At 40.4% G+C, this 21,316-nt stretch overlaps 2 protein-coding genes across 3 annotated transcripts; one reads left to right on the forward strand and one right to left on the reverse strand.

Annotated features, from left to right (window-relative positions):
* Positions 1-1,552: 1,552 nt before the first annotated feature.
* RB195_002961 (uncharacterized protein) lies at positions 1,553-19,496 on the forward strand (the record flags this gene model as incomplete). 2 transcript variants are annotated; one of them, XM_064200435.1, is made up of 10 exons in its annotated part: positions 1,553-1,675; positions 13,008-13,130; positions 14,695-14,808; positions 15,029-15,148; positions 16,663-16,762; positions 17,986-18,093; positions 18,306-18,385; positions 18,872-18,923; positions 19,318-19,342; positions 19,400-19,496. In XM_064200435.1, 10 exons carry the CDS (start codon positions 1,553-1,555, stop codon positions 19,494-19,496), a joined length of 942 nt encoding a protein of 313 aa, XP_064056316.1. The 2 variants fall into 2 exon arrangements, with proteins under 2 accessions (XP_064056316.1, XP_064056318.1); XM_064200436.1 differs by lacking the exons at positions 1,553-1,675; positions 13,008-13,130 and adding an exon at positions 18,648-18,783 and having other exon boundaries at positions 14,704-14,808; positions 18,872-18,878; positions 18,908-18,923; positions 19,400-19,407.
* RB195_002962 (uncharacterized protein) lies at positions 5,528-5,908 on the reverse strand (the record flags this gene model as incomplete). Its single annotated transcript, XM_064200437.1, has 1 exon — positions 5,528-5,908. One exon carries the CDS (start codon positions 5,906-5,908, stop codon positions 5,528-5,530), a length of 381 nt encoding a protein of 126 aa, XP_064056317.1.
* Positions 19,497-21,316: the final 1,820 nt, after the last annotated feature.

Consider the following 21,316-nt stretch of genomic DNA (forward strand, 5'->3'; position numbering starts at 1 on the left):
TAGGCGAACCAAGCCTTTTGTCTCAACGGCGACGCTCAAAAACAACTACAGTAAGACAACGCTACTGTACTTGGATGGGAGGACAGAACTGCTTATTTGATGCATTGCCCTGCACTGGTATGCTACTGTATAGGCTTAGCGTATTTATAACCCTCTATGATTTCGAAATAGAGTGCATTAGCGAATTCCAAGTGAGCAGCCGAGGTCAGGCACTTCATCTTTTATCCTTTGCCCCCGGTAAGAGATGAGATGTCAAACGTTTAGTCACAGAAAACAACGCGGGTCACTTCTGAACGTCTTCCAACGTTGCGTTCCCTTTAAGATTTTTTCTTTACTTTAGCATCAGTACAATTTTTGTGGATCTTATTCTTTAAAATACCTCAGTATTGGCGAAAATGTAATAATAGTATGATTCGTATAATAGCTTATGAGATAATTTATATTTATGGATATGACAATGATACAGTTAAAGTTAAACGAATGACAATTTCTTGAATAAGTTAAGTGCCAACTGGGTTCTGCTTTAATTACTGCTGTTGCTCAAGCACGGCTTTTTCCAGAGTTACTATCAGCAGGTAATAATCACGAGTATCTGCTCATATCATCGTTCTGCGATGATACAGCTAAACGCATAATTGTCTGACTGTACTTTTTTTTTTTTTGAAGGACGGAGTCCTTCAAAAAAAAATTATTAAAATAAAAAAAAAATTATTAAAAGTACAAGAGTTTTTTTTTTGAAGGACAGCGGCAAAAAGACGTGAATGGCATTCAGCGGTCGACCCCTGGGCTATCTTGTCGCAATAAGGAGCCATTCCCAAAGGGTTCTTTGTGGTTCACTTATTAAATAGCATGTCAGCTTACTGCTCTCTGCCTGTATTCGTTCCAGCGAACTGAGAAGTCTTAATGCTCAGTCCTATGTGTTGGTGCGCGTGTCGAAGTTCCACAAAGCAATGAGACGAACCCTGCAGATCCTACGATGTCAGATTGTTGTGCTGTGGCGCAATAGTGACCAACTCCTAGTGGAATTATCAAGAGTAAAACGAGACGTGGTAAACTATTTCGTAGCCGTGAAAGAGACGTCTGTTGCTCTTAACTCCTATGTTATCCCTTGGATGTATATTCCTCTGCATGTTTTCTTCATCTGATCGGTAAAATTTTCTCATCAGGAACTCGAAACACGCATGCAAACAGTTGCTTAAATAGAAACTAACAGTTTAATCGTTTGTTGCTAATTGTTGAGAAAAAAGAGGAGAAAAACTCACACTTTGAATAATTTTCGAAAACTGTACCAAAGAAATATAGGCGTGAAATAAGGTTTGGATTCTCTCCAGTCGTAGTACTGACGCCTTTCGGATTTCCTCAATATATTTTCTAAACGTAGTTTTTCAAAAAAAAATATAGAGGCTTCTAGGCACTGGAATGTTTACTAGTCTCATAGGAGGGTATCAAAGTATTACAGTAGAAACGATTCTCCAAAGAATTTTTTTTAGAAGACTGCAGCGACAAAGTAAATGACTGTGAGAGGGATATTACAATTTGCAGAAAACTGGAAATGCAGGAATTTGTAAAGGTAACGTTTTGTGATGATGATGATGATGATTCGGTGTGTAAGGCATTACACACCAATGCTGTTGCAGTAGATGGGCAGGAAGCGAGAGAAGATAAATGTTATAAGGTATTCTATTGGAAGAAATTTTCACATTTTGCTCGAACTCAGAAATTCCGCCGATGTTGCTCATTTATTTGCTAGGCTCGAATAAAAAGGGTAAACTTTGTGATACATGAAACGAGAGAAGTTATTTACTGCAATGTGGAGCCCAGTTAAGGCATATGAAAATAAAATTTGAAAGGTTGGGTTTCGTTAGGACAATTCTGTTCTCAAGCAGTTATAATCGCAGCAGTAATTGTTGAAGTTGCACTTCATTACATACATCTCCCATGTTCTTCTTAAATGAGTGAATGAAAATACTAGACACTGAGGAGAAGGAGGTAGCAGCGCTACACAGTTCTTAACTCCTGTTAGAAGGATAAAGAAGTTGAACTTAAAGCTGATGTCGAGTGTATGTAGACAACTATAGATTGCTAGTGGAGTATAGCTCAGTCTTAAGATCACGCATTCATTTTGCTCCCACTTGTTCAAGCAAGCAAGCGAATAAGTAGAAGAAAACACCAAACAAGATTTTCTTTCTTAAGGTGTTGAGATTTCCCCAATCCTTACCATCCATGTTTTATGGTTTGTTCTTGTTTTTCGATAAATTGCTCAAACAGGAAGTGTGAGGAAGGCTACGAATGACCCTAGATGTAGTTTTCTGAGTGTTGGAGGAAACAAATCAAAGAAAAATTTAGTGTTAAGTTCTAAACGGTATAATCAGTGAAGACATGCTAGTGATAAACTCTTATTTAAAAACCAAGAAAATCATAAGGTTTTTTTATTTGGCAAAAGTGGTTAATCTTTATGTTTTCACGTTACAAATATCATATGGATTGTTATTTCATAAGTTGAACGGCACACTTAGTCGGAAGAAGTACAACTTTTGTAGCACAAGCGTTTGAATGAAAAAGGAAAGAATTTTATTTCACTCAAAGATGGCAAACTCTCACACGGTTAATTTTTTGATAGTAGAATCTCTTCGACCATCAGAACTGGAGGCCAATGAAGTAGCAAAGAGAAAAGGGCACGCATCTCACACGAAGAAGGAGACTATGCATTCCTAAAAGATGTCATATCTTTTGAAGGCATCACCCCACGAATTTGAGGTGGCATGGATTTCAGGTGGAGTATTCGTATACGGCATAGTAGATTATGGGGAGGAAAGTGATTCCGTCCATTTCTTCCTAATTGCCGTAAAAAACGGCCCGGATGATGCGGCGCTGCACATGGCTGGCGCGCTCCAGTCGAACTCCTTGTAAAAAATAGTGCGCCGGAACGACCTAAGCCGTATCTTCCGGCCCGTTTTCTACGATAATTAGGAAGAAATGAACGGAATCACCCTCTTCCCCATAATCTACGACCCCGTATACGAATACTCCACCGGAAATCCGTACCACCCAAGATTCGTGGGGTGATGCCTTTAAATAATGGATCCGTGGTAAAGAAAACGACCCAGAAATTCCCAAGAAGAAAAATGGACTATTACGCAGGTAGATATATCTCTAGAAGTGAGGTAACACGTATTAATGGAAGGTTGCGACCTCACGGATGTTGCGCGCATTGCAATAACTCTGCTCTTTCGCCGGGCTCCACACGTACGTTTAACCTCGCAAAAACCTCGGAAGAGCACGAATGTTTTTGCGAATGTTACTTTAAAATTGATTAATCCACATTGCAAGAACAAGGAAACAAGGGTAATTATGCAGTTTACTTCTACTTATAAATGATACAAATAGGAAGCGCTTGTACAGAACAGCGGAACAGTTTTGTCTCAGAGTTAGTAAGAATCCACTACATCCTTTCTAATCTGTTGCAGTTACCATTTATACACAACTTTTAGGCTGCAGACCCCTCGATCAAAGAGGCCGCGATCAAAACTTGTCCACGTAAGTGCGGCTATTGCTGTCTCACGCCCGAGTACAATTGTCCGAATAGTCAGTGTGAGTTTTGCTGTGCTTAAGTTAGTACGTTGATTGGGTACCGAAATAAAGCCCATGTTAATATTTACACTCCAACAGTAGCACTTTCATTTTTTAGGCGTATTTCCTCTCGAATGCTTTGAATGAATGCAAATATTTCCAGTCGCTGTTCACCCTTTACAATCCAGAATCTCAGAATCCAGTGGTAGAAAAATACGATAAGCAGATAGTGCAGATCAGCGTTCACTTCCTTAAGTTTCTTTCATTCTTGCCGTAAGCAGCATATGCTCACGCATCATTCACACATCTATAATTTTGTCTTCGGTACACACCAGGTAGAAGAATGAAGCTTTGTTTCTATTTAGTATACCAAGTAAAAAGAGTTGAAGAATTGTTCAGTCAGCGGTACTGGAGAGAAAGAACTTAGTTTGGTAGAATAATCCTTGCTTGTAGTCGGGTTGAGACAACATAAAGCGTGGTGCAGCTGCACAAACGGGCCCGTTCAAGGCTTACGGCTGGTAGTTCCACTGGTTTGAGAGCGGAACTGCACCAGTCTACAGGTGCGACTGTACCTCAGTTTGAGTTTTCTCTGTCAGCGGAACAGGATGAAGTTATTGTTGATATTTAGGTGTCGAGGTTTCATAATGTGTTTATCTGAAATAAAAGTTATGTTTCCACAGCCAAAGGTTATCTTATGAGAACCGTAGACGGCACTTCCCTTGACGATGCTGCTTGACCATCTTACTCGGACGTTTTCTCTTTCCTCGATTATATAGCAGACTGTTCTGAGCGCTTGAGGTAGACGGGTGGCGAATTATACCAGAGTGGATGCTCACATATGTTGTCAAATCTGGAGCAGTATTCCAGTCTTTGCACTTGAATATGCACTGCCCTCAATATTATGATCAGCGAATAATTCTGAGTCGAACAATAATGGTACTAATTTAAGAAGATAGAAAAGTAATACCTTTGATAGCTGTTGCTCAGATATTTTTTACAAAAATATCCTTTCTGTTAATTACAATAAACCATCTACAATAGCAACATTGTTTGCTTCACAACTCCAAAACTATCTGCGGAAATCACACGTGTTCTATCACGTTTTTCAGTTCCTCGCATTAGCTGTTCGGTCATCACTCCGAACATGTGCTATAACTCCGCTTGGAGGAATATAATAGAGGAGGACTGCCCCAATGTGTGTGGGTTTTGCAATTCAGGTGAATATAGAAATTTTGTGACTTTCCAGAAACAGTGTTTCAACCGTGTACTTGGACGCGATGTACATAGATCGGCACTTGTAAATTTGAACGGTTGACATTCAGGAGCCTCTGCGGGGTAAATTGAATTGTGTTTTTTCCTGTGGTTGCATCGCGTGGTGTGGTCGTTCTGAGCAAAGCAGTTTGAGTAACCCTTAGGATAACTTTTAGGAAATTGCTTTGATGTGGCTCCGAATTGCGCTCTGGACATATCAATCTGTAGAAATATATTGTTGCAGAATTTCGTGAAGGTAACATTTTGTTCTTATGCATATGCCGACTGAATTCTGTTTTCGTCATATATCGAGGGTGAGCCACCCTCTCATAGAGACTATTTTCCGTCATTACTTGTTTGCAGGAAAATTGTAAGAGGACGTGCGGTTACTGCTCACAGATGGGTGCGACTACAGGTTGGTGTTATTAAATTATTATTCATTAAAAGAAATTATTTGTTAGCGGAAAATTACGAATATTACTGGTCGGTGTAAATTCTCCCAGCAAATAGTTATCTTACCTTCTGTGAACAAATCACGCAGATCTCAAAAGAAAACCTTTTTCTCAGAACCTCGCTAGCATCTGTATTATTAAAGATAGACAAAAGGGAAGACAAAAGAGAAAGAAAAAGATAAATTAGAATTGTTTTCGTATCGTTGTCTCATTTAGAGATTATACAAATGTGAGTTTCACCTTGATCACCTTGATCACCTTGACTCCCGTTGATCTCCGAACTGGTCGAGCGGGCTCCAGTAATTCTTCCATTTGTCCCGATCGCGTGCCAGAGTAGCCCAGTGGTTCCTCCTTTCGCGTGGGACACGAAGAGCATCATATTTTTCTTTGAAGGACATCGTGAAGAAATCTGACCATCGGGCCGGCGGTCTTCCTGTAGTGCGCTTAATATCGCGGGGAACCCAGTCGCTCACAGCTCTGGTCCAACGGTTGTCATTAAAGCGCATCACGTGTCCGGCACACCTTATTTTACTTTCCTTGGCAAACGCGGTGACGTCTCTAATCTTCGATCGTTGACGTAGGAGAGAACTTCGAATCCCGTCCATCACTTGCGTGAAACGGGATACTCCTAGCATCACTCTCTCAACTGCGCGTTGAATGACGCTCACCGCGTTTTCTTCCTGCTTGCGAAATGTCCAGGTTTCCGAAGCATAGGTCAAAGCAGGAAGTACGGTGGTGTTGAAGAGGTGAGCACGGAGCCGGGTGTTCCTGATGTTCCTCGCCCTCCCCCCCCCCCCCCCCTCTTCACGTCAATGATGATGTTCTTGTAGAATAGCGAAATTCCGGTCGTGAAGTTACTGTACAACTCTCGAAGTACCTTTATATACTGAGTAGGGACGCCTTGGTTGTCCAAGGCTTCCACGACAGCTTCCGTCTCAACTGAGTAGAAGGCCTTCTTTAAGTCGATGAAGGTGAGACAGAGCGGCATCTTGTACTCTCGTGATACCTCGATGAGTTTCGAAACAGTGTGAGAAATGTGAGTTTATATACTATAATATATACTTTAATACTTTTTACAAAAAATGTCACATCTTTTCTCATCTGTCCTCCTGCTCATGTTTGTGTTTTATTGCTGTTTCGATTTCACTGAAGCCAAAGTTTTTCAGCAGCGTCTTGCGGATCGGATCCGAAGTGAGTGTCTGGCTTCTAACACGTGAAGCAGAAAACAGTATTACAACTAAAATTTAGTTGTGTGAACTGGGTGAGAAATGGATTCTGCAACAGCATCATCTACACCCAGGAGCAGAAGAGACAGTACTGTGGCAGGCAATGCGGACTTTGCTAAACAATGATCGATTCCATCTTTTAACGATGGAACCCAGACCAATTTTCATCATTTTCCGTTTTTTGCCAAAACATCATTAAACTTGTTTGGAGCATCACACTATGCGCATGTAATAAAAGAGAAAAGAAAGCACGCAACTCGTTTGTGTTCAACAATAACAAGAAGAGGCCTAAAAACACTTTGCTTACGGAAACAAAGTTACACTTACTATTATGCGAAGACAAAGATCATCCATACGACCGAAATTTGATTAAGATTGAGAATGTGTGATGAGACTTCACCAGTAACATTTGATTGAGATGTTTGGAGTATCAGATCAAGCCGACGCTGGCGCGCCAATTCGACGCCGTGGCACCCCTCGAGCGAACCCCCTCTTTCGAATTTCGTGACTGACACACTCTGACCCTAGCGACAGAATAAGCCTGATGTTATATATCAAGATAGTTGGTAGGATATACTTGTGAATCTGTTTGGAGTACGGATTTGGATCATGAAAACGAGTACCTTTTTTCAGCATTTCTTGAATGCAGTAAGTAGAAATTGGGTCTGACGCTGATTACATTTACCATTTGCACGTTTTGTGTGGTTCGGCAACTTGCGATTGTCTTCAGACAAATAATACGAACCATCAACCAATACAGATAGTTACCAACCCGTTAACCATATCATGTCTCTGCGAAACCCTAACGACTCAGGAGCTTTTTTATGAGCTTTTTCTCAAAACTATTTATAAGACTAACTCTTACATTTTGATAATTCATACGTTAAGAATGAAATATAAAGGGCACGGCGTTGATCAATCCCTATGGCGATAGGCCTACGGGTTCGATTTTAACTCAGACTTCGTTTGAGGTTTTTGAACGCGCGTGCAGCCTTACAATGATTTGCGGGGGCTAGTGGAAGTGCCAAGTCAGTGTTTTTATTCTCCCAGACAAGCCTGGCACAAATTTGTCTACTCCTAGGGATAAAATGCTGGTGAAATGCTGGCTTGGTTTGCAAAAGGGCGAATTCGAACCTCCGATCGATTGTAGCCATAGCGGAAACCCTTATCGACGGCGCTTCACCGCCCCACATCGGCGTGCAGCGCAGTCAGAAAGAGGTTCCGCTGTGGCTGCAACCGATTCCGATCCACACCCTCAAAAACCTCAACGATCGGTATCCATCCTGAATATAATAGTTGTTGCGACATCAAATGAACTTCTTTTTGAATACTTAGAATATTTCTTATTGGAAGCAGAGTGAGCAGAGAGCGAGTAGTTACCTCTGGCCTACTTCTAAAGTGTAGACCAAGTCAAACATTTACTTACTGGACCAACCTCAGTAGCTGATTATATGCAGTAGTGCAGTTTGGCGTCAAAGCCGCAAAAATCTATTTTGTATAATCAGAATTAAACTGTATGTGTGGATTCTGGAGGCAAAAATCTATGTGATTTTTCTGTTGGTGTAATATATACCCAAAACAACACACGAGCGTTAGCTAACTTCAAAGTGTCAGCTGAACAGATGCACGTTAGTATTTTGTTGAATGTTGAATGTTGAAAGTGGAACCTTTTTAAATATCCAACAATCCTTCGCTTTCTCCGTCTCCAGGAGCATAAAACAAAGTAAGTATAGTTCGAACACACTGATAATTGGTCATCTTCAAACGTTACAGTGAATTAGATTATTATCCTGGTATTGTTTCCATACAGCTGAAGCAGGGTCAGAAACCACTATGGAGAAACAAGGAAGCAATGTATTTCCGTTGATCTTCTTAGACGCTCCGCCACCTCCTTTTCTCTCCAGATCCATAACTCATGTCGATCATACTGAATAAAACCTTTTTTTAGGTTTAATAGTCGAATCCACTGCCCTGTGAATGTCCACAATTTTTCAAATTAACGGTTTCTTTAAACTTCTGCTCTTAATTCCATGCAGTTGGGTAAGCTCTGAGCAATCCAACGTGTGTCAGAAACATGCTTAGAGCACCTTGTTGGAATCACTGAGATGAAATCCAAGAACGACAACGAATCTCCTTAGTATACACGATATCGCTCATTGCTTAAGCAAGGCGTGAACGGAAGCATGCTTGAAGATAAAAGATACAAAACCCTTGTATACAATGCTCTCAAACAATAACGAATAAAGTTATTCTCCTCCAAGTTTTTAACTATCGTTAACAACTGCATACATAAATTAAATATTTGGCAATTTTTGGTGATATTAGCTGATTTTACACAGCTGTGCTGATCCACCGCATAAATCTGAGATGTGCGTTTTCGGGCCTAATATAAAGTAACAGAAAAGATAACTTATAGGTTTTCCCCTGAGATCCAAAGTAATGCTTCCTACCTGGTTTTACAAAATGATTTTCTGGATGATTAGGGGTGAATCAACTGACTACGTGCACTAGCTTGCGTACCTTACATTTAGGTGGTAAAAAACGTTCAGTAAGAAATTGTTTGAGGGATCTATGATGGGGTTTCGTGGAGGAAGACAGGAAAAAATTGTGCGCAAACAGCTCGCTTTAAGTCTTATTGCAGACATCTTGACTAATCCAAAAGATATTTAATTCATGTCAAATCCAGCATTTTGTGCGGATCTAAATGATTGCGAGAGAAAATAAAATATGAACTTGCGAAAGTTAGAGGACAGTTTTGAAAAAAAGCTTGCAGCGCTGCGGAGAGAGCTTTGATTGTGCCTATACGATGTCGGGAGCAGAATGGTCGACTGCTTGCGGCCCATTCGAAAAAATATGACATCAATGACTACGACACGATTATTGTAGACTGTAATGCAGTATTATGTTTTTGCGACTCTTTCGTTTGTTTACTCCATCGTTAAGGTAGAATGCTTTTGATAAGTGTGGAAATCCCTACAAGCGATCGGCCATATATTGCTATTGCGAAGCATATACCACTCTTAGTGAAGCAGTTAACAAATGTAAACAATGGAGAAAGATGGTTTGGTATGGTTAAGTGATCAAGGTGGTGATCACTTTGAAGAATCACTGAATTCTTTGGCTACTGCTAGTTCCTTTTCGATGGCGTAGATACAGGTTCTCTTTGATTAGATAATCACCAAAAACCATGTGGTTTTAAATATGAGCTCCTTTTATTACTATTTCCCATGTTCGACTGTATTTGAATCTCGGCATGTTGAAACATAGTTTTTAATTGATTATCTTGAGTTGTAGCCAAGATTGGTATTGATCGTCTTTATTAAACAAAACCGAAACGTTAGCTGTTGTTTAATAAAGACGATCAATACCAATCTTGGCTACAGCTCAAGATAATCAATTAAAAACCTTTTATTGCTGTTATTAACTACATACGCGAATCCATAAAACGTTGTTTGTTTTTGGTTTTCTGAGCTTGGATCACAAGACACCTCTTGACTCTTTGATGCAGATTTTCGTTCATGAACAGAAGTCTTGAGCACAGGTGTATCCCAAAAGGGTTGGTGATCGCGAAAAATTCTTATATGAAGTTTGTACTGTTCATTCCTGCAAGGAATTTCAACATAAAATATTCTTACTTTTTACGGCTTTCTGGTTTGTCTGATAGGTCATCGCAAATCAAGATCATTTCTTAAATCTAGGGAGTGGAGAGTCCCATGTATAGGGTAAGCTAGAAAAGTAAAGGTTGATTTTACACGCCTAGAGAATGGGAGTAGAGAGTTTCATGAACAAAATGGAAGATGGCTCATTCGCCTTTGTATTGTGGGAGGATAGGGATTGCGCGCACGCAAAAGTCTACTTTTATATCGAGTCACAATTCAAAATGTAGGCAAGTCTGGAACAGCTCCAGGTCAACAGTTTCTGCTTCAAACTCGGCAATTCCGCAACGGACCTATTCAAAATATTGCTTGATGCCTACAATGTTGATACTGTGTTCCATGCTCAGGTTTTTAGATGACTCAAGATTTTCAAACGAAGTTTGGAGAACGCGGGAGACAAAGAACGCTCCAGGAGGCCGATGGCATCAAAAAATAGATCACAAATAGTTTATAGCAGTAGAATGACCTCCAACCCTTTTTGCTACAGAGGAGTGATCCGTCGGTTGGTTCAGGACAAAAACATAAAGATGTTCGTTTTCTGTGAAATAGAACAAAGTATAAGAAAGTACCACTGTCCAAATGGAATGCAACGACTAAGCAATGACTTCAGGCAAATGATAGTGCTACGGTAAGGGCCCGAGTCATCATTTCTGGTCACAGCAAATATTAATCACTAGGATTTTCGGACAGATAGACGCTTTGAAAGCAGAACATCGAAAGGATATTTTGCTCAAAAATCTCCAAAACTGCTAATGCTCAAAAATCTGCAAAACTACTAACTTCGAATCGACTAAGCAAACAGTCGGTAACGTTTGGCAAAAACTTACTGTCAACCACTGATCACCTGGATAAATACGTCTGAAAATCCATAAATTGTATGGACTGAAAGAATCTTTTCACACAGTTAAAGCAAACTCAGAAACCACAGCAAAGAAACATATATGCCATTAAACTTCATCAGTCTTCATAGGCCCCCACCACCCTTTTTTTCTCCAAATTCACATCTACTAGTCCATTGAACCAAACAGAAGGTTCTGTTTTGAAGTTTTCGTGTTGTTTAAAGGCATCACCCCACGAATCTGAGGTGGTACGGATTTCAGGTGGAGTATTCGTATACGGGATAGTAGATTATGGAGAGGGGTGTGATTCCGTTCATTTCTTTTTAATTGCTGTAAAAAACGGCCCGGAAGATGAGGCACCGCACAGGGCTGGCGAGCTTCAATCGAACTCCTTGTAGAAAATAGTGCATCGGAACGCTTGAAGTCGTATCTTCCGGGTTGTTTTCTACGGCAATAAAGAAGAAATGGACGGAATCACCCTCTCTCCATAATCTACGATCCCGTATACGAATACTCCATCGGAAATCCGTACCACTCCAGATTCGTGGTGCGATGCCTTCAATTACGCTGGCTTAAGACTGCAATAACAATTTTCGATTATATCGTTTTTTTTTGTTCCTGCCGTCAATTTCATTTAGTTAGGTGAGCAAACCAACGTGTACCACAGACATGATTAGAGTGGCTTGTTGCAAAAGGAAATACACTTGTAAAAGTGAATGTTAAAAATAAATGTGCCCTATCAGTGTTTCTTTGACAAGAACAGAGGGGTGCTGAGTGTTGTGAAGTATTGGAGAAACGGGTAAGAAGAACCCGTAGATTTTTTCGCAAATGCCTAAGAGACATTATGAATGTGGTGGATATGTTCGGGAAGTCGCAATCATGCCTTAAGGGCATCACTCCACGAATCTGAGGTGGTACGGATTTCAGGTGGAGTATTCGTATACGGGATGGGAGACTATGCAGAGGGGGGTGATCCCGTCCATTTCTTCCTAATTGCAGCAAAGAACTGTTCGGAAGATACGGCTTCAGGCGTTCTGGAGCACTATTTTCTACAGGAGCTCGACTGGAGCGCGATAGCCTTGTGCGGTGCCGCATCTTTCGGGCCGTTTTTTACAGCAACTTGGAAGAAATGGACGGAATCACCCCCTTCTCCATAGTCTCTTATCCCGTATACGAATACTCCACCTGAAATCTGCACCACCTCAGATTCGTGGGGTGGTGCCTTTAACGAAGTCACACTCTAGTGATTGATGGGAGAGAACAAGTATCCTAGATGTTCTTCTGACTGCACAAATTACAAGCAAGTACAAAGGGAAGAATGCATAGTAGGACTTGTCAAAATTATTGAATCAAATAGATCAGTAGGAAAAACAACTACAAGTAACGAGGCTAGGTGAAATCAGCTGAATAGAAAATAAACCCGCACACGACATTTAAAAAACAGTGTACTTAATACTATTGTACATGAAACATCAAATAGGGTGGCGATCCCCTAAGAGAGATGGGACAAATTTTGTCTCTATATCATCTTCAGGAAGTTAGAAACTCGTTCAAATGAACCATGAATACGCTTTTTCTCATTATTCCATTTAAAGACTTCTCTTGTCTTTGGCATGGCTACAAATATGATAACACCTTACATTATAACAATTCTCCTCAAAAATAAATCCTCCTATGAATCTCCTTAGCATGCACCAGATCGCTAATTGTTCAGGAAAAGCGTGAACGGAAGCATGCTTGAGAATAAAAAATACGTGGCCTCTATACCCGCTGCTCTCAGACAATAACGAATGAATTTATCTTCTTTCAAGTTCTAAACTATAATTAATAAATGCGGCACAAATTAAATATTTCGCATTTATTATGATATTAGCCGATTCTACACAGTTGTGCTGATCCGCCACACAGAAAAGAGATGTGCGTTTACGGATCTAATGAAAGGATAAAGCGTCTAGCGTCAAAAAAAATCGAAAACCAAACGTTCACGCACTTAAAAAAAGAACTTTTTTTAAGATTGATTTGGCTGATTTGGTTCGACCGCTGCTTGATAGGCCAAATTTGGGTAACAAACATCTTCAATTATTGGCTGATCTCCTGATCACCTTTGTGTATCACAAAGGAAATGGTCATCACGAGGTGCATTAGTATGAATTTTATGTTGTAGAGCTCTGTCTATAATTATAACATTAAATATTCCTTCTACTTTTCATAAATTCTTTTTTCATATAAATACTTTTCATAAGTATTTGATACATAGATAGGTGATCGCAAGTCAAGGATTTAGTTAAGTGACTCTTGAATTAGAAGTAGACGAGTAGTAGCATTGCATGTCCCTGAAGTAATAAAACATGATTCTTTGAAGTCATCGCCCCAATGCACCAAGCGTACGCTAACCGAAAGGAGGTGCTAGTAGGGAGTCTTATGAAGAAAGTGGGAGCTGGCTCAGTCGCAGCGATAAATTTTCCACTAAACACGACAAAGTCGCTACGGGTGGTTTCAATGTGTGGACAAATGCGACCGGTGTTGATAATCTATCCCGCGCTCAAATTTCTAGCTGATACAAAGCGTTCAAAGCAGGCCGGGGGGAGGTGGAAGATAAAAATGCCCCAGGAGTCTGCCAACTAAAAAAATTGCTCACAGAGGGTTGTGCAAAGCGGTGCTTTGGCGATCAATGAAACGAATAATTCGAGTCCGTCGAGACTGTGTCGTCCCATCTGGACTGGCACGGTGCTGTTGGTGAACGATCTCACTGCAAAGAAAAACATGGGAACGTTGCCACGAGCCTGATCTGTCACCGACAAACTTCTTTCTGCTTCCAGAGATTAAACGGTTTCTCGAGCGGTGCCTAAGAACCCTATGTACTGCCTCTCCCTGCAAATCTGGTCCTAATCAGTTAAAGTGCTGATATTTTCTAAGCTGAACTTGAATGGATTAAGAAATGGGTATTTACACAAATTCCAAGGTTTTCTATTATACTGTTCAAGATGTACAAGATATACACATGAGAGAGCAACAGGGAAAAAATTGTAAGAAAGTATCTAGCACTCCTGAGAATAATTCAAACTACGTTAAAGGAGAATCAACTAGATTTCTTCAGGTGCAAATGAACTCAAAAAAAAACCCAGTGGAATTGCATTTTAAGAAGCAAATTTCATTAGAAATAATTCTCGAATACATATTCTAATAGGGCAACAAGAAATTGTTGCACCACGCTTCATATTCTCGTTTTTTTCACCAGATAGGGTTTAGTAAAAATTTTGTGATCACTGCGATGTTCATCACCGATGCGTTTGTGAACTCGTTCATTGTGAAGTACAACAAAGTTTCACTGTACAAATAGAGTGATTCGACTACCTAATGACTTCAGGCAAATGACACTAAGAGCCCGAGTCACCATATCTGGTCACCGCCAATAGTAGTCACTTGGACTTCTGGACATAGACACTTTGAAAGCAGAGCAAATGCTCTGATTTTCGAATAGGCTGCTGTGCTCGGGAAACTGCAAAACAGCTAACTTTGAATCTGTCAGGCAAACAGTAGCTAACGCCTGAGAAAAACTAACCGTCAACGATTGATCAGCTGGACGCAATCTCATAAAATGTATGGACGCTGTGAAAGAGTATATAAAAATGAAGCAGCTCCATAATTCTATTCCAAGACTTTGCTTTAACCTTTATTACAAAATATTTCAGGTTTTTAGGTTGGTAGAATGCTGCTAATCCTGATATCTGCAACTCTTGTGTGCAAAACTATGTGCGGTAATATTGTAGACCTGAACTGCACATACTGGGATGCGGCAGGAGCAAAAGCAAAGGTTGGTCATTTAAACTGAATGAGAACTGAATTTCTGGTTTTCTGATTTCCGATAGAGCCAATTTCATTTCATACTCGCTACCACTCTGCTGTCAGTAAAAAACCGTTATTACGTCTATTTTGAATTTCTTCTTTATATTAAAGTGTTCACTTAAAATAGTTTCACAACTGTTTCAAGGATGAAAATGAAGAACAGCGATTTTGTGAAGAATTATTTTCAGTTCTCTGAAAAAGCAGTGAATTGCCCGAATGTGCTGCCGGATTCGGTGTGTAAGGCACTATACAATATCAATGACGTTGTAGTAGATGGGGATCAAGCGAGAGACGAAAAATGTTTTAAGGTATTTTAATGGAAGAAATTTTTTGGAAAAAAAGAATAAACTTTGTAATACGAGGATGAAACGAGAGGAGCGATCTACTGCACTGTGGGGCCTAACGATAGAAGTTAAAGCATGTTAAAATAAAAATTGAAAGGTTCTGTTTCGTTAGGGCAATTCCGTTCTCGAGCAAATGTAATCGCTGCAGTAATTGCTGAAGTTGTATTCCATTACAGATGCCTCCCAAGTTCTTTTCAAAATGAGTGAAAGTAGTGAAAACTGTGCAGAAAGACATAGGTGTGCATACACGTAGTTCTTAACTCCTATTAGAAGGGTAAAGAAGTTGAACTTAAAGCTGAGCTAACTTATAATGGGAATGGAAGTTAGGAACATTTCCGAAAGACTTTTTAATCTTTTTTGCGTAAGTAGTCAACTACGGATTACTACTGGAGTATAATTCACTCTTAAGATCGCACATTCCTTTTAATCCCACTTGTTCAAGCATGCTAGTGAATAAGGTGAAGGAAACACCAAACAAGATTTTTTTTTATTAGGATGTTGAGATTTCCTCAATTGTTGCCATCTACGTTTTCTACGTCAAAGATTTAGCTTGATAAAAACGGCTCGTTCTTGTTCTTCGCAAAATGCAAATGCAAAAATTTGAACGAAATATGGGAGGAAAGCAATGAATGGGTGTTGACTTAGTCGACTGAGTGTGGGAAACAAATCAACGACAAGTTCATGGGTAAGTTCTAAACGGTGCAATCGGTAAAAACATGCTAATTGTGAACTCCTATCCAGGGATCCAAGAAAATGATAAGGATTTTTATTTTGCAGAAGTGATCACGTTGTATGTGTTCACGTCACAATCATCATATCATAGTTATTGTTATTCATAAGTTGAGCGGTACCCTTAGTCGGAAAAAGTGCATTTTTCATAGCACAAGAAATGAAAAGTGGAAAAGGAACGAGTTTCATTCCGCTCGGAAATGGCAGATCTCAAAAGGTTCATTTTTTGATAGGAGAAGCTCCTTGATCGGCAGAAATGGAGGTGAATGAAGAAGCAAAGAGAAAAGAGTACGCATCTCACACGAAGAAGGAGACTTGTATTTTTCTTCTAAGAAATGCTATATCTTCTAAATAATGAATCCGTATTCCCAAGAAAAAAAGGACTATTACGCAGGCAGATATGCCATTTCTAGAAGTGGGGTAACATGTATTAATGAAACGTTGTGTCCTAACCGATGTTACGTGCCCTGCAATAGCTCTGTTCTCTAAGAGGGTTCTAGGCATACATTTATGTTCGGAAAAACCTCAAAAAAGGATGATTTTTTTTGCGAACGTTAATTCAAAGTGATCGATTATTCCACATTGTAAGAGCAAGGGAAAAAGGAGGAACGATGCAATTCATTTCTATTTATAAATGATGTAAACAGGTAGCGCTTGTACACAGCGGAACAGTTTTGACTCAGAGTCAGTATGAACCCACTATAGCCTTCTCTAATCTGTTGTAGTTACCACTTATACACAACGTTCAGGCGGCAGACCCTTCGGTCAAAGAGGCCGCGATCAAAACTTGTCCACGTACGTGCGGCTATTGCTGTCTCACGCCCGAGTACAATTGTCCGAATAGTCAGTGTGAGTTTTGCTGTCCTTAAGTTAGTACGTTAATTGGGTTCTCAGATGAAGCTCATGTCAACGTTTAAACTTCAGCTGCAGCACTTTCATTTTTTAAATATATTTCCTCTTGAATGCTTCGAATGTATGCAAATATTTTCAGTCGCTGTTCACCCTTCACAAAAGCTCAGAATCGAGTGATAGAAAAATACGATGTCCAGATAATGCAGATCAGCGTTCACTTTTTTAAGTTTCTTTCATTCTTGCCGTTAGCAGCATATGCTCACGCATCATTCACACATCTATAATTTTGTCTTCGGTACACACCAGGTAGAAGAGTGAAATTTTGTGTCTATTTAGTGTACCAAGTAAGAAGAATTGAAAAATTGTTCAGCGAACGGTACTGGAGAGAAAGAACTTAGTTTGATAGAATGATCCTTGCCTATAGTCTGGTTTAGGCGAACTAAAGGGTGGTGCAGCTGCACTAACGCCGCGAATGTGGCACGAAGAAGGTAGCGAATAAGATTTAGATGACACTCTTCCCTAACTCCTCTCGAACTGCAGAGATGAGTGAACCGAACGAGAGCGCTGCCTCTTCTACAACTGCTAGTTCCACTGCTTTGAGGGTGCAACTGCAGTAGGCCTCAGGTGCAACTGTACCATAGACTGAGTTTTCTCTGTCAACGGAACAAGATGAAGTTATTGTTGATACTTAGGTGTCGAGGTTTCATAATCTGTTTAATTGAAACAAAAGTTACGTTTCTACAGCCAAAGGTGATCTCGTGAGAACCGTAGACGACACTTCCCTTGACGATCCCCCTTGACCCTCTTACTCGGACTCTTTCTCTTTCCTCGGTTATATAGCAGATTGTTCTGAGCGCTTGAGGTAGACGGGTGGAACTGAAGTGCAACGAATTGTTCTAACGTGGTTGCTCACATGTGTCAAATTTGAAGCAATATTCCTGTCTTTGCACTTGAATCTGCACTGCCCTCAATATTATGATCAGCGAATAATTCTGAGTGGAACAATAATGGTACTAATTTAAGAAGATGAAAAGGTAATATCTTTGAGCTTTAGCCTTTAGCGCTTTAGCTTTAGCCTTTTTGCCTCACTGCTGGTTGGTTGTTTTTACAAAAATATCCTTTCTGTTAATTACAATAAACCATCTACAATAGCAACATTGTTTGCTTCACAACTCCAAAACTATCTGCGGAAATCACACGTGTTCTATCACGTTTTTCAGTTCCTCGCATTAGCTGTTCGGTCATTACTCCGAACATGTGCTATAGCCCCGCTTGGAAGAATATAATAGAGGAGGACTGCCCCAATGTGTGTGGGTTTTGCAATTCAGGTGAATATAGAAATTTTGTGACTTTCCAGAAACAGTGTTTCAACCGTGTACTTGGACGCGATGTACATAGATCGGTACTTGTAAATTTGAACGGTTGACGTTCGGGTGCCTCAGCGGGGTAAATTGAATTGTGCTTTTTGTCCTGTGGTTGCATCGCGTGATTTGGTCGTTCTGAGCAAAGCAGTTTGAGTAACCCTTAGGATAACTTCTAGGAAATTGCTTTGATGTGGCTCCGAATTGCGCTCTGGACATATCAATCTGTAGAAGTGTATTGATGCAGGACTTCGTGAAGGTAATATTTTGTTTCATATTCATATGCCGACTTAAAGGCAGCTTATCACGAATCTGAGGCGGAGCGGATTTCAGGTGGAGTATCCGTATACGGGGTCGTAGATCATAGAGACGGGCGTAGTTCCGCTCATCTCTCCTTGCATCACTGCAAGCAGCCGCCTCCGGAATGCTGTCTTGCACCACGCCATCTATTGCAACGCTCCACCCTTTGCACGGCCCCCACCCTGTGATTCATCGAAAATCAATTCAGACTGCTCCGATAGACAGTAAGAGACGCTAAGCGTGCAAGGGTGGCGCGCCGCAATAGAACGCATCGTACAAAACAGCATCCAGATCTCCATAACCTACGACCCCGCACACGGATACTCCACCTGAAATCCGTACCACCCCATATTCGTGGTATGCTGCCTTTAATTCTGCCTCTGTCATATATCGAGGGTGAGTCACCCTCTCATAGAGACTATTTTCCATCACTACTTGTTTGCAGGAAAATTGTAAGAGGACGTGCGGTTACTGCTCCCAGACGGGTGCGACAACAGGTTGGTATTATTACAGTGTCATTAAAAGAAATTATTTGTTAGCAGAAATTTTCGAATAGGACTGTTCTGTGTAAATTCTCCCAGCAAATAGTAGTCTTACCTTCTGTGAACAAACCACGCAGATCTCAAAAGAAAACCTTTTTCTCAGAACCTCGCTAGCATCTGTGTTATTAAAGATAGACAAAAGGGAAGACAAAAGAGAAAGGAAAAGATAAATTAGAATTGTTTTCGTATCGTTGTCTCATTTAGACATTATACAAATGTGAGTTTATATACTATAATATATACTTTAATACTTTTTACAAAAAATGTCACATCTTTTCTCATCTGTCCTCCTGCTCATGTTTGTGTTTCATTGCTCTGTTTCCACTTCATTGAAGCCAAAGTTTTTCAGCAGCGCCTTGTGGATTGGATCCGAAGTGAGTGTCTGGCTTCTGACACGTAAAGCAGAAAACAGTATTACAACTAAAATTTAGTTGTGTGAACTGGGTGAGAAACGGGTTCTGCAACAGCATCTTCTACACCCAGGAGCAGAAGAGACAGTACTGTGGCAGGCAATGCGGACTTTGCTAAACAATGATCGATTCCATCTTTTAACGATGGAACCCAGACCAATTTTCATCATTTTCCGTTTTTTGCCAAAACATCATTAAACTTGTTTAGAGCATCAGACTATGCGCATGTAATAAAAGAGAAAAGAAAGCACGCAACTCGTTTGTGTCCAACAACAAGAAGAGGCCTAAACACACTTTGCTTACGGAAACAAAGTTAGACTTACTGTTATGCGAAGACTAAGATCATCCATACGACCGAAATTTGATTACGATTGAGAATGTGTGATGAGACTTCACCAGTAACATTTGATTGAGATGTTTGGAGTATCAGATCAAGCCGACGCTGGCGCGCCAATTCGACGCCGTGGCACCTCTCGAGCGAACCCCCTCTTTCGAATTTCGTGACTCACTCTGACACATGCGACAGAATAAGCCCGATGTTATATATCAAGATAGTTGGTAGGATATACTTGTGAATCTGTTTGGAGTACGGATTTGGACCATGAAAACGAGTACCTTTTTTCAGCATTTCTTGAATGCAGTAAGTAGAAATTGGGTCTGACGCTGATTACATTGACCATTTGCACGTTTTGTGTGGTTCGGCAACTTGCGATTGTCTTCAGACAAATAATAGGAACCATCAACCAATACAGATAGTTACCAAGCTGTTAACCATATCATGTCTCTGCGAAACCCTAACGACTCAGGAGCCTTTGTTATGAGCTTTTTCTCAAAACTGTTTATAAGACTAACTCTTACATTTTGATAATTCATACGTTAAGAATGAAGGATAAAGGGCACGGCGTTGATCAATCTCTATGCGGATGCGCCTACGGGTTCGATTTTAACTCAGACTTCGTTTGAGGTTTATGAACGCCCGTGCAACCTTACAATGATATGCGGGGGCTAGCGGATGTGCCAAGTTCTTTTGTGTGTTTTTCTTCTCCCAGACAAGTCTGGTACAAATTTATCTACTCCGAGGGATGAAATGCTGGTGCAATGGTGGCTTGGTTTGCACAAGGGCGGATTCGAACCTCCGATCGATTGTAGGCAAAGCAGAAACTCTTACCGACGGCGCTACACCGCCCCATATCGGCGTGTAGCGCAGTCAGTGAGAGGTTCCGCCGCGGCTGCAACCGATTCCGATCCATACCCTCAAAAACCTCAACGATCGGTATCCATCCTAAATATAATAGTTGTTGCGACATCAAATCAACTTCTTTTTGAATACTTAGAATATTTCCTATTGGAAGCAGAGTGAGCAGAGAGCGAGTAGTTACCTCTGGCCTACTTCTAAAGTGTAGACCAAGTCAAACATTTACTTATTGGACCAACCTCAGTAGCTGATTACGTGCGGTAGTGCAGTTTGGCGTCAAAGCCGCAAAAATCTATTTTGTATAATCAGAATTAAACTATATGTGTGGATTCTGGAGGCAAAAATCTATGTGATTTTTCTGTTGGTGTAATATATACCCAAAACAACACACGAGCGTTAGCTAACTTCAAAGTGTCAGCTGAACAGATGCACGTTAGTATTTTGTTGAATGTTGAATGTTGAAAGTGGAACCTATTCAAATATCCAACAATCCTTCGCTTTCTCCGTCTCCAGGAGCATAAAACAAAGTAAGTATAGTTCGAACACACTGATAATTGGTCATCTTCAAACGTTACAGTGAATTAGATTATTATCCTGGTATTGTTTTCATACAGCTGAAGCAGGGTCAGAAACCACTATGGAGAAACAAGGAAGCAATGTATTTCCGTTGATCTTCTTAGACGCTCCGCCACCCCCTTTTCTCTCCAAATTCATATTTCATGTCGATCATACTGAATAAAACC

Source organism: Necator americanus, chromosome IV (genome assembly GCF_031761385.1).
Source record: "Necator americanus strain Aroian chromosome IV, whole genome shotgun sequence".
Taxonomy (NCBI): domain Eukaryota; kingdom Metazoa; phylum Nematoda; class Chromadorea; order Rhabditida; family Ancylostomatidae; genus Necator; species Necator americanus.